The sequence below is a fragment of the Elephas maximus genome, chromosome 13 (genome assembly GCF_024166365.1).
Source record: "Elephas maximus indicus isolate mEleMax1 chromosome 13, mEleMax1 primary haplotype, whole genome shotgun sequence".
NCBI classification, from domain to species: domain Eukaryota; kingdom Metazoa; phylum Chordata; class Mammalia; order Proboscidea; family Elephantidae; genus Elephas; species Elephas maximus.
The window spans coordinates 56,582,789-56,596,091 of NC_064831.1; the positions used below are offsets into that span (position 1 = coordinate 56,582,789).

At 47.5% G+C, this 13,303-nt stretch overlaps 2 protein-coding genes across 4 annotated transcripts in view; one reads left to right on the forward strand and one right to left on the reverse strand.

The window, feature by feature from the left end:
- Positions 1 to 7,821, forward strand: part of MAP2K1 (mitogen-activated protein kinase kinase 1) — a 96,797-nt gene extending 88,976 nt beyond the window's left edge. The window contains exons 8-11 of the mRNA XM_049905335.1: positions 2,196 to 2,260; positions 5,503 to 5,564; positions 5,995 to 6,040; positions 6,808 to 7,821. Coding sequence (XP_049761292.1) covers positions 2,196 to 2,260; positions 5,503 to 5,564; positions 5,995 to 6,040; positions 6,808 to 6,921 — 287 coding nt within the window. The 3' untranslated portion in view covers positions 6,922 to 7,821. The remainder of the gene's footprint in view (positions 1 to 2,195; positions 2,261 to 5,502; positions 5,565 to 5,994; positions 6,041 to 6,807) is intronic.
- A 2,624-nt stretch (positions 7,822 to 10,445) lies between these two features.
- Positions 10,446 to 13,222, reverse strand: SNAPC5 (small nuclear RNA activating complex polypeptide 5). 3 transcript variants are annotated; one of them, XM_049905336.1, is made up of 3 exons: positions 12,961 to 13,200; positions 11,659 to 11,748; positions 10,446 to 10,864 (listed from the first exon to the last, which is right to left on the reverse strand). In XM_049905336.1, the coding sequence occupies exons 1-3, from the start codon at positions 13,048 to 13,050 to the stop codon at positions 10,742 to 10,744; spliced, it is 303 nt and encodes a 100-aa protein (XP_049761293.1). In that variant the 5' UTR covers positions 13,051 to 13,200; the 3' UTR covers positions 10,446 to 10,741. The 3 variants fall into 3 exon arrangements, with proteins under 3 accessions (XP_049761293.1, XP_049761294.1, XP_049761295.1); XM_049905337.1 differs by having other exon boundaries at positions 10,446 to 10,861; positions 12,961 to 13,177; XM_049905338.1 differs by lacking the exon at positions 11,659 to 11,748 and having other exon boundaries at positions 10,446 to 10,861; positions 12,961 to 13,222.
- Positions 13,223 to 13,303: the final 81 nt, after the last annotated feature.

Here is a 13,303-nt window from a genome sequence, read left to right on the forward strand (position 1 = left end):
TCTGTTGTACAAACTAAGGACGCGTGTGTCTTGAATTTTTATCGAGGATTTGGCTACACAATCTTTGTTAAAGAGATGAAGCCAGTGTCTGACGGAGCTAACCAGCTACCTACCACAGCAGAAACCCATCAGCTTATACTGAAGAGAAAGAACTAAAGGAAAGAATGCCATCTGCCTCTTAGAATTCTCCAGGCAGGAAACAGGTCAAAGGAGCTACATCTGCTGTCCTCCAAGAAAATGACTGTGCCTGGAGAAACTGAGAGATCAGCGGAACTGTTGGAGAGAGCACAGGAAGCAGGGCTGCCTCGATGTCAAAGGGTGGAACCACGGGCCTGCTGGGTTTCAAAGAGACAGATCTTCACCAACTTGTGTTCCAAAGTGTGGGGCTGCTGTTCACGAATGCCAGGGGGGTGGGACCACTTCTCAGAGCTGAGGGACTGGACTGCCATGCCCAAGGGCCAGAAGAACTGGGCCTCCTGGGGTCAAGAGGTAGGTTCACCACTCAGATGGACTAGGAGAATGGGACTGCCCAAAGTTAATGGAGCAGAGTTGTGGTCCTCGTGGCCCTGGAAGGCGGAGCTGAAGCCCAGGGCCAGGGGCCTCTACCCAAATGCAAAGGGCATGGCCAACAGCTAGGGTCTGGGGGCAGGGCCGCTGCCCAGATAGTCTCAGAGAACAGAGGATTATTTTCAAGCCTTGAGAGCTGATGTAAATTATTCTGCTGAATTTTGGACTTGGTACCTGTTACCCCTTCTTTCACTCCAGTTTCTCCCGTTTGTAAAGGAAATGTCTACCTTGTGCCTGTTCTACCATTGCAATTTGTTTGAAAGCAGGTAATTTGTAGATATCACAGGTTCGCAGATGAAGAGGAGTTTTGCCCCGGGATGGAATACACCTCAAGTCTCACCCAGATTTGATTTAGATGATTCAGAAGATGAGATTTCGGACTTGGAGTTGATTTAAGACTTTGGGGATGATGTGATGGGGTGAATGTGTTTTGCATGTAGCAAGCACATGAATTTTGGGGGGTCAAGGGGTGGAATATTATGGATTGAATTATGTCCCCCCAGAATATGTTGTAAATCCTAACCTCTACACCTGTGGTTATTATTCCATCTGGGAATGGGTTGTTAATGAGACAGGATTAGTGCAGGGTGTGTCTTGAGTCAATCCCTTTGAGATACAGAAGAGATTAAACAAGCATATGAGAAGCAGAGATGGGGAAGAGAGATGCCAAGCCATATGAAGACCACCCAGGAGCAGAAGCTCAGAAGAGAGAAGGACCTTCTTCCAAAGCAACAGAGAGAGAAAGCCTTCCCCTAGAGACAGCAGCTTGAACTCGGACTTCGAGCCCCTTAAACTGTGAGAAAATTAATTTCTGTTTGTGAAATCCACCCACTTGTGGCATTTCTGTTATAACAGCTCTACATCACTAAGACAAAAAAAGACAGGTATAAAAAAAAAAACCAAGTTCAGGGACAAGGAAGAAGCTGAGTCCTTTGACATTATAGGCAGTCCTCAGATTACGCTTGAGTTCTGTTCCTAAGTCTGTCTTTAAGTCAAAATTGCACATAAGTCAGAATAGTTAGGTACACTTCGTATCTAACGTCAATGTTTGTCTTAGTATATAGTGTACCCTTCTGTGCATAAAAACATTAAACACTGCCAGATACACTAAAACATCTTTAACATAATAATACAGTAATAATAATAATGTTTTGATGTGTGTCACAAAGTAGTGCCCATTTGTTATGAACCATTGTATGTACCTTGAATTTTTAATAGGCTTTACAGGGGTACGTTTGTAACTACAGGTTGTACATAAGTTGGACGTTCGTAACCTGGGGACTGCTTGTATCTCATTTGCTCTTCTTTGAATGACAAGGAAGGGGGAGGAAGGGCAGATATAATTTTATTATCCAATCCCACTTTACAAAACTCAAAACTGAGGCTCGGTGGTCAACTGATTTGCCCAAGGTCACAAGCCTAGGGCGTGGCAGAGCACAGACAGGTACCCCAGCTGGTGACTCCATGGCCTTTGCTGGTGCCCCCTGTGTTTAGGCCTTAATGTGGCTGTCTTGTCTAATATCATCCATGACCTTGTTCTGGTTCCTGGGATCCATGCCCAACCCCTATCCTCATCTTATCTGTTTCTGAGAAGTGTTTTCTTCCTTTTTTTTTTTAATGAATTCTAGCTTATGGAATGGACAGCCGACCTCCCATGGCGATTTTTGAGTTGTTGGATTACATAGTTAACGAGGTAAGTACCACCCGGCTTCCTTGACCTTGGAATTATTTGGTCCTCTTAAGAAAAAAACCCAACAACTGAGTTAACTAGGAAACCCGCGAGTTGTCCCCCAGTGTGGGCCGCCTAGCCCAGGATTCGCTTGTTCTGGTCTGTGTATCATACTCTTGGAATTGAGGGGCTGGTTTAGAGACCTCAGGGGTTCCTTCCCAAGGAGATGCCTTCAGGTAGCTCTGAGTCTCTCCTCCTTTCCTAGATTCAGGAGCTCCACCTTGCCTACTTACTTCCTTTTTTTTCTCTCTTTAATAGAGTACTTTATTTATTATTACTTTTTATTGTGCTTTAAGTGAAAGCTTACAAATGAGGTCAGTCTCTCATACATAAGTTTACATACACCTTGCTATATACTCCTAATTGCTTTCCCCCTAATGATACAGCACATTCCTTCCCTCCACTCTCTCTCCTCATGTGCATTTGGGCAGCTTCTGGCCCCCTCTGCCCTCTCATCTCCCCTCCAGACAGGAGATGCTAACATAGCCTCATGTATCTACTCAATCCAAGAAGCTTGTTCTTCGCCATTATCATTTTCCATCCCATATTCCAGTTCTATCCCTTTCTGAAGAGTTGGCTTTGGGAATGGTTCCCGTCTTGGGCTAACAGAAGGTCTGTGGACCATGGGCTCCAGGGTCCTTCTAGTCCCAGTTGGACCATTAAGTCTGATCTTTTTATGAGAATTTGGGGTCTGCATCCCACCGCTCTCCTGCTCCCTCAGGGGTTCTCTGTTGCCCACTTACTTCTTGTTCTTTCACTCACCAAGCATTTCTTGTGCATTTTCCTGTTTGTTAAGTACTGTGGGGTTGGGTAGGAATGGGGTGGAAATCCCAAGGTGGAAAAGAAAAGTCTTAAAGATTGTGTAGAGGAGGCAAGGCAATGCATACATAACTCGAATATAGGGTTCTCTCTCTTAAGTGCCATTAAAAAGCTATGAACATAAAAATGGCAGCATAGAAATAGACAGGAACATTCACTATGAACTGTTGTGTGACAAGAGGATTACAGAATAGTTATATAATGGTATCACCAATTCCTAAAAAAAATCTGTGTATGCATATATGTGCATATAAAAAGTCTGGAAAGTAACAAAATATAGTTATTGCTGAGTGATGGAATTTCAGGTACTTAAGATTTTCTTTTGGTTATTGGTATTGGCTGACTTTAATACAAAGAACAAAGATTATTTGTGAAACAAATATACTCGTATGTTTAAATGAAAAAAAGGATCAAGGAAGGAATATGCTGACATTCATTCATCAGGTTTGGGTTTGGGGAGAGGGAAACTGTGGACAAGCACAAGGGTTGCTCAGAGGAGGGCAGCCTCCTCCCTGGTTGGCAGGGGTGGAGGAGCTGGGCCAGGGCAAGATGGGCTCCAGACTGAGGAGACAGCCAGGCCAGCACTGCCGGCCCAGGGGCAGCGTGGGCAGAGGAAGAGAAGAGGACCAATTGGCATGTTTGGGAAGCAGCTGGAGGGGGTGTAAAGATTATTGTCCAGTTCTTTTCTTCTCAAAAGGCCAGTGGAATGATGTCTCCCACTTCTTAGTATTCTCAGAAAACAGACCTCAAAAGGCTCAGAAAGGTCTTTTTTTCTTTTTCCATTACAAACTCAACAGGAAAATCCTGGCTAACCCCAGCAGTTAATTAAATCACTGTCATTGGTTCACTGTGTCTGCTGGGGAGGTTAATTTACCTCTAGTTGCTCTCTGCACAGCTTCATCCCATATTCCATGGGGCATGGAAAAGAAGGTCAAGATCTGACCGTTGCTGCTTAAGGATTTCAGGAAGGCAGAGCGGGTTGCATTTGTGGCAGTCAGGAAGCCATCCTGTACTCGGGACCGGCTGGGCAGTGCTGGCTGGGAGCCGCGTTAAGGGACGGGAAGGCCAGAGGTTAAATATACAGCTGCCCGTCTCCTTCTGTATCTTCACCCTCATGTTCCTGCTTAGCTCTCCCGGCACTGCTGAGGTGGACCAGACTGGTTTTGTCGTCCTCCTCATGCAGGTGAGGACACTGAGGCTCCCAGATGAAAGGCTGAGGTCCTTCCCTCTGGTGCTCTTTCCTCCTGCCACCTCTCCGCCCACCCCCCCCTTCAGGAGGCTGTGCTCAGGGGTGCTGGGTTACCTCTTGCTCTGCTGCCACACTTGCCTGGCCCCTTCTCTCTTAGGAGGAATGGACTGGCCTCTGGAGGCCAAGCTGCCAGTGCCCTCTCTCTGGACATCCCCTCCACGCCCCTCAGCAGCAGGGACAGTCTGCAGAGTGAGGCTTGCTGTGGGTCCTTGTTCCTAAGAGGGGTCCTTGGCCTCAGTTCAGGCTCATTCACCCACTGTTCTGAGGAAGCGTTCAGGGGGAGAGGGCTAGGCGGGGCTTTCTGGTAGGGGGCAAGGCCCAGTGTTTTATTTTTGACCTCACGAATCGCCTGTTGCTTCTGGCCTACACATCAGAGCAGTGACGTCCTGGGCACTGTGGTTAAGTCAGCTTCTCACAAGGAAGCTACATGCAGCCCCAGTGCAAGGCCTGTAAAGCGGGCTCACAGTTCCTGGGGCTGCATGTGGCCCGTGAGCCTGGTGGTCTGGGACCTTGTACTGTGTAGCCCTCTGTGGTCCCTACCATCGGAAACGAGAGCTGTTGTCAGTGCTCTTGGTTTGTTGCCCAAAAATGGCCTCATTCCCAGAGTGTGCGGACAGCATTCCTCCAGACCCAGCCCTCTGCCAGTTAGGGTTTCACCAACCTTCGCTGCCCCTCCAGGGCTCAGGAAAGATGACTGTGTTGGGCCTTCTGTGACTTCTGCAGCTGCCTGGTGGTTTACGTATCCCATAGCTCCTGCTGCTCCTACTTTCTGGTTATGTTTCTGTGCCACCCTCCCAAGAGTTAGAACTGTAGAGTCAGTGGTGGAAGGGGTCCCAGAGATTATTTGGTCCAACTCCCTCGTTTCATTGAAGAGTAAACTGAGGCTTAGAGAGGAACAGTGACTTACTCAATGTCCCTCAACAAGTGAGTGGTAGAACAGTGACCTGAACCCAGTTCTAACTGGCATGCAAGACCAGTGCTTCCAACAGGGTGACTCAGCAGGCTGTCGATGGCCTCCTGCCCCATCTTTCCTTGACTGGATAAGGGCAGCCCTGCCCTAAGGTGGGGGTGGGGAGGGGAGAGAAGGTGGCTGGAGCGGGGAGCCAGGCGTTTCTCATGTCTTGACATGTGTTTGCAGCCTCCTCCAAAACTTCCCAGTGGAGTATTCAGTCTGGAATTCCAAGATTTTGTGAATAAATGGTAAGCGGCTTCTTGTTCTCTGGAAGGGCAGGGTGGCTTCATTAGGCTCCCAGCCCACCTCAGGAGCTCCAGCTTTGCTTCTGCTGGGTGTGGTGTTGCCCTCTTCCCTCCCCTCAGTTGCTGCCCTCGGCCCTACTTCCGGAGCGCTAGGACTTAATGTGACACTCCTGGTGTATGTACAGTGGTGGATAAACCAGTGGCTGCTTTTGGCACATGCTCCACGGAGATCGGCATGCTGCCTTTTGAGCCTTTAATTCAGCAGGCACTCATTAACCTACGGGCGTGACGAGGTGCTGAGGCCAGGAAGATGGATAAGGCTCAGGCACTCCTCACAGAGCCTGCAGCATCGGGGGACAGGCATGCGGACTAAGTAATTATGATGAGGGCCCGTGCCAGGCAATAGCTCTCACATTCTCTCTCTTCCTTTAAGCCTAATCAAAAACCCTGCAGAGAGAGCAGATTTGAAGCAACTCATGGTAAGTCCACTTATTGCAGATTCTTACAGTACCTGTTTATTTGCTGTTCTCCTTTTCTCTCAATCATCTGTCTGTCCATCCATCCAGTACTTTCTGAGCCCCATTCGCTGCTCTGCCCTGACTACTGAAGTCAGCTGGCGCTGGGGCCGCAACATACCAAGTGCCAATCTCTCCTGTCTTCCCATCAGTTTAAAAGAAAAGCTGGGATAACTCCCAGCCTGGGTGAGTGTGTGGGAGGACTGGTCTGTGGCAGCTGAGGGAAAGAAAGGGCCAACTCACCGTCTTCACGGGAACTGGGCCTTATTCTAATACTGACAGGTTCTCCTCACACTACCACTGCCAGCACCCTCCCTGGGTCTTTCTCTACTGGCCTCCTCGTGTGGTAGCTGGGTGGGTGGGGTAATACTGTAAATATCTTGTATGTCTTATCACCTGTACAGTGTAAACATGCACTTTCAAGTCCACCATTTCCTTCATTCCCTGTGACAACCCTGTGAGGTGTATAAGGCAGAGCTATTACCCCCATTTCTAGCTCAGAGAGGCAAGTGAATTCCCCAACACCTCACAGCCAGCGAGACTGGCAGCACCAGGCTGAGCTGGCTGTTTGGCCTGCAGTTGGCCCTGCTTTCCTGGCCCCCACTGCTGCTCCAGGGCAGCCCCCAGGAGCTCCTTCCAAGTGCTGCACAAGCCCTGGCCCCGAGACACCTGGATTTTCCTTCTGGGTCGTGTTTTAATACTACTTCCTTTTCCTGTTTCCTCACATCCAGGTTCACACGTTTATCAAGAGATCTGATGCTGAAGAAGTGGATTTTGCCGGTTGGCTCTGCTCCACCATCGGCCTTAACCAGCCCAGCACACCAACGCACGCAGCTGGCGTCTAAGCGTTAATGAAGCAGCAGAGTCCCCTGCCCAGTGGCATGCCATGTTGCTTTCGGGCCTCGTTCCCATGCCTGGCTCCATTCAGACGTCCATTTCACCTGTGATAAAGGATGAAGATACAGCATGTGCCAAAATTCTACTTATTTTTACTATTACTGTCTTATTCTTCTATTGTTAGTCCCCTAAGTGGATTGGCTGTGTGCTTGGGGCATCTGTGTGCTGATGATTAAAACATGAGCAACGCTGAATTACAGTGAACCTCTGGTGACTGTGGGTAGTCATTCTTCCTGAAACTTGCACTGCTGTTCCCTCACTGTGACTGGCTGGCCGCATGTATTTTCAGGGCTCTCTGATACATCCACCTCGCAGCACTGCGTTCTTGCCGGCGCACCTGCTCTCCACTCCAGTGGGGAAGCCTGGGACACCCTTCACAGGCAGTGTGTGTGAGGCATGCTTTGCTGCTATGAAAATGAGCGTCACAAAGTGTACGTCATGTTTTTAGTAGTAGTAATTTGCTTTTGATGTAGAATTCAGCATTTTCCATCAAAATCTTGCCAGGGCCCTTCACTGCCATGATAGCCAGGGCTTCACCAGTCTGTCTACTGGGATGATTTGTAGACTTCTGGTTGTATTTCTATATTTATTTTTAAATATACTAGGTGGGGTTATTTAGTGGCGTGTGTCTCTCTAAGTTTGGATTAGTGTTTCTAAAACAGTCAAGTTATTTTGAATGTCACAAATGGATCAAGGCATTAAAACGTGTCAGATTAATCTTTCCCTGAATCCAAGTACTGATGCTATTATAAAACAAGTGTGTATAGTGCCTAAAAATTGTATGAAAATCCTGTTAACCGTTTTAATCCAGATGTTTAACAACTCTAATCTCTTATTCTAATAAATATACTATCAAGTTAAGAAAAAAAAAAGGGCAAAAGTTTTTTCTGCTTTTGTGGGGAGATTTTCAGTTTCTCTAGGACTGAAGAAATCATACACTTTAGCCAAGTATTATAGCGCGGAAAGGTAAGGACAGGAAGGGGACCAGAAGGCAGAAACATGACACTAAGACAAGTTCAGTGCTTTGGGCTGATGGGGCTTCCTGTGATTCATCTTCAAATCACAGAATGATTGAAATTTTGTTCAGCTCTTCTCACAGAACACCCCCCTCTGTTCATCTTCCAGCACCTTCCTTCCACCTGTTTATAAAAGTGAACAGCAGCAGCCTGGGGTGGGGATGGGAGCAAATCTGAAGAAAATCGCCATATTTTTCACTTTCCGTACAGAGGCGCCCTAGGGGCCTGGGCTGCCCGGCTCCAGGACCACAGCTCACAGGGGTGCCTTTGCCGGTGAGCTGGCAGCTGGAGCCACTGCCCTAGTCAGTCACATGCCGTCTGGCTATGCTGAGCAATCGTCTTGCCCTTTTCCCACTTACACTTAACCACACCTTCCTGGCATGGGCTTCGTCACACCTGTGAGGTGGCAGTGAAGTCACAGAAAACAAAGCCATGTCCCAACTGGCCACGTATGCCCTTTCCTTCTTCGAAGTGACTTCTGGAACTTGAGGTGCTTGCGAGGTGGCCTAGTCAGTAACTCTCCCCTTGTTTTCGATACATTTTTAGATTAAAAACAACTTGAAGAAATAATCTCCTGAGGAGGCAGTTCCACTCTGGGTCTACCAGAGCTTGGGATGAAGCCAGGATTTTAAAAACCAGTGTCGTAAACATGGCTACTGAAGCTAGTCAATGGTTTTTTCTCACTATGAGGCTAACGGCTGTTCTAAGTCAGCAGTTTGACTTACGTGTTTTCAGCAAACACTCAGGCCGAGGTTTAAGACCCACACCCTCCTCCCACCCTGTGTCTTGATAACAGAGGGAATGACCCCACTACTGAGGATATGTCTCATTAAAATGAGCAAACTGTATCCAGAGGAAGAAGAATGGGGTAACCTGCTGTCTAACACCTGGATCCGAATGCTTTCATGTTTGGTGCCATTTGAGGGGTGTTTTAAATTCTCTATTAACACTCTAAGGTATTGCATTTGTAGTCGAAGAACTTTTTTTTCCCAGCCACTTTTACCAAGAAGAATCTTGTTCTCAATAATGATATTCCCTGTGCCAGACTCCTTCCTCAAACTCCCCTTCCTGAGACACCAATAACAGCTGGATTTTGAAACATCTCACTGTTGTTGGGTGCTGTCTAGTCCACTGTGACTTAAAGCGACCCCACGTGACAGGAGAACCGTCCCATAGGGTTTTCTAGCCTGTAATCTTTTATGGGAGCAGATTGCCAGATCTTCAGTGGAGTCTGGGTGGGTTCAAACTGCCAGCCTTCCAGTTAGCAGACAAGCACTTAACTGTTTGCACCACCAGAACCCAAAAACCCATTGCCATCAAGTCAATTCTGGCTCATAGTGAACCTGCAGGACAAAGTAGAACTGCCCCATAGAGTTTCCAAGGAGCGCTTGGTAGGTCCCAACTGCCAACCTTTTGGTTAGCAGCTATAGCACTTAACCACTATGCTACCAGGGTTTCCCTGCACTACCAGGGCTCCTTAAGTATCTCATTAGTACCTCACAACAACCCTGGAAACTTCTAGAGCAGATGTGACTATCCTCTCTGTAGAGACGGGCAAGTGAGAGTTGCAGAGGTGAAAGGGCAAGTGACTAGTTAATGGTAGAGCTGGAATTCAAAGCCGGGTTTTCCAGCTCTTAAAAAAAAAAAAAAAAAACTCATGCTCGTACTTTAAATTAGACCCCAAAAGTATGTACTTTGATGCTTTCTATTCCAAATACATTTCACACTGTTTTCCAAGAAACATGCTCATCATACACTTCTCGCTATTTCCTGTAAGAGTAGCTCAAAATAACTTTAATGAAACCACAATTAGAAAATGGGTCCATATTCTCTTCTGGAACAGTTACATAAAAGTTCTGCTTGATGTCTTTTGTGTTTTGTTTGGCTCTTCTGTCACTGGGCAGGGCAAACCAATTTCATACATTTGAGTGACTAATTTAATGGCATATTCAGTAGAAAAAGGGACAGTATGTAGAAATGAATCTCCACTTCAAATACTAAGTTCCAACAACTCTTATTCTGTAGCTCTCATCTCTTTATTATAAAAAGAAAACCTCCCAAGTACAGTGATTTCTTCTTCAACGGCACACTTCCTCTTAAGGCCAGAAGCAGGTTTTAAACCATCCGCTATACTGTTTTCACTGAAGGAGGAACTAATCCTTTTCTGTTGGTGTCTGGCAAGCAGCTAGCTATAATTTTTAAGCACATTTCACCACACTGTGAGGTCTCAAAGCTGGATGTGATGACAACCACACAAAAAGCCGTCTACAGTGGGCACCTTGCCATCTTCTCTCGCTGAGACAGTGGCCTTGCTGTGCTCACAGGGCTCAGCAGCATGATAACAGCCTTTAATTGGCTCTCTTAAAAGAGCCCTTGTTGATTGGAAAGGCTGGCTTATATTTAAACTCTGCCCTTTTTGCATATGCCAGGCTTTTGCAGTGGCATTTCAGAGGAAGTTTTGTCTGTTTTGAACACAATTCCTGAATCTAATTACTGACACAGCGCCACCCACATTAATTACCTAATGCTAAGACACTGCATCTCTGATTTTCTACATTTCACCAAGTTTTGTTAAAATATCCTGAAGCTTGAGGTTATTGATGGAGACTTTTTTTCAACAGCACATCCTTCTACAGTTCCTGCTTCCCTTTCAAGCAGGCTACAGGGCCCATGCCAGAAAAATTTCTTTAGAAAGTTCTGGAGCTTTAGATATTTACTTTGTATAACTAACTAACCCTGGTTCTTTCCCCCTTCAGGAATCTGATTCTTCTTCTTCTTCCTCCTCCTCCTCTTCTTCCAGGGCATGGCTCCTTGTGCTCAACTCCAGTGCTGTTTGGTTGATGGACGCTTCATTGTCTACATGCACCAACATCTGCTTCAGCCAAGGACATCAGGGATTAGTAGGAAAGACACTGGCCTCAAAACAGTAAATTCTTAAAAAAGGCATTTTAAAATCAAATCTAAATTGCATCTCCAACTGTAATATTTATAAATTTCTCCACATCCCCTCTGGCCTGCTGCCAAAATGCGGGGAGTGTACCTGCCCCACATTTGACAGAACGTCACCTGATTTACAAAGGCGGTCTTGTAGAAAGTGCCAGCATAAGAACTGTACTGACTTACATGTGCTGCTTTCAAATGGCTCTAAATGCTTTAACCAATAAACAACATCTGGGAGAATTACTCAAATATGATGTATTTAGAAAGAATCTGATTTTACTGACTTACTTGAGGGCATTTGATAAGAGAGGAATACGATGAAGATAAGAACTCATTTTTTAGCATTCACCTTATAGTTGAAGCCACGCTATTTTCTAGCCCCAAAGTTACTCATCATTTACAAGCCAGCAAGGGTTCTGACATCTCTCTACAAAGATCTCCACACTCTTCCTGGTTCATCGGAGCAGCTACAAAGGATGGATGACCAGGAGGGTGGAGGCAACAGGTTAGTAATTAATTAATAAAGTATAACTGACTTATAGGAAGGTGGGCTGGTTCATGCCTAAGAGTAATGTAGAACAGATGGCTTATTAAACTGGGAAATTAATTCCTATCAGCATTTCCCAGAGGCCTAGGGACCCACCGATTTACAACAATATTTGACCCCCCCAGCAACATGAGAGCAGAGTGGACTCTGCATTCTCTCCCTAGACCCACACTTAAGCTTACATCTTGGGGCTGTTCAGGTGCAGACTGAGAAGACAGCATTTCATCCCCTCCTCTAGAATTAATCATTGATTGAAGGGCCAGCTCTTCAACCTAGAAGAGAAGACTTGAGGGCACTTTCCTTATTCTTTTACTGGGCTAGTGAAGTGGGAAAAAATTACTGAGCAGGCTGCAAAACGATGGCAACACGAGAGGAAGTGAAAACAGCTGTAACATCTGTGCTGCTCTGGAGGGAAGGGTAGGGCTCTTAGGCTTTCCCTTCCTTTAAAGGAAATGGGTAAAGCTAGCCTTCAGCCTGTCCTCTTGGGTCCTGCTGAGCCAAGGCTTCCAATCCAAGGCATTCCTGGAGGACAGGGCATCTGGAGGTCATCATCAGTGCACACATCCCGTACTTTTACCGGTACTGTGGTGACATACGAGGGCGTAAGCTGAGCCATCACAACCTCTCTGAAGGAAAGCTCTTATTCCTTTGATACCTCAAAGTTGTATAGCACTTTTCAGTTTACAAACGGCTTTCCTATCAAGTGGATTTAAAGATTTGAATAAGGGTGCTGGGCAGGGCTTATGATCACCTCATAGGGCTGCAGGTGGCTGAATTACGCAGAAGCCCAGGCCTGGGAAATGGTCTGTGTGAAACTACAATCCTGACTCCTTGTAAAGGCCATGCAAGTCTGCAACAGCTCCAGGTGGAAAAGCGACCAGGCTGTGGGACAAGTCTCTTCTCCCGGAGCCTCCGTGTCTTCCTTAGCACAAAGTGTGTGTGTGTGTAGGTGGGGAGGGGGACCTGAGAGTCCCTTCTAGCTTTGTAAGCGCCAATACAAGCAGTAAATGCTGTAGGGGCTCGGGAGGGAAAGGTTGGTGGGAAGGGAAGGTCTAGGCAAGCCTCGGGGAACTCACACTTGCTCAGTGTGGTCTGTGGGCCACCTTCATTTACGGGGGGGTGGGGTCGGAGTACACTTGCCAAACAGGTTCATTCCAGGGCCTCATCTCAGACCTGCAGGATCAAGACTCTGAGAGAGGTGGGGCCCAACAGTCTCCCAACAAGATCCCTACGTGCCTCGGATACTCAACTTTATAACCCATTAGACTAGCACCACGACGGACAGACGAGGGAGGGGACGGGCAGCAGCAGCCGATGCCCACCCATGGGCTTGGATGGGAAATCCTGGTGGGCGCCGCAAAGGGTCGGCGTTCTAGTACAGCCAGGCGGCCCGGGTTGGGGAGCGGCGGGGGCCGGACTCTGGGGGCGTTGGAGACATGGTCGCGCGGGAGGAATGCAGGGACGGGTGAGAGCCGCGCAGTCACCTTGAGCCGGTTCAGCTGGTCGTGCAGTGCCGCCTTCAGCCGAAGCAGCGTCTCTTCCTCCTTGCGTAGCTCCTGAAGCCGGCTCAGCATCGTCCCTCCTCACGTTAACCGTCCTCTGCCCAACCCAGTCGACCGGGCGCTCCGTGATGACGCCATCCCCTCTGCCTTCCCGGAAACCAGGCAGCGGCCATGTTGGAGAAGAGCAGTGAGAGCGTTTCCGGTTCCGCTCTCACCTTCGCAGCTGTGCCTGAATGTGCCCGGATTCCTCTCCAAGTGGTGAGCGTGTTTCAAGCTGAAGTACACTCAAGAATAGTGTTCAGGGCGTTGGAGCTGTAAAGAACCT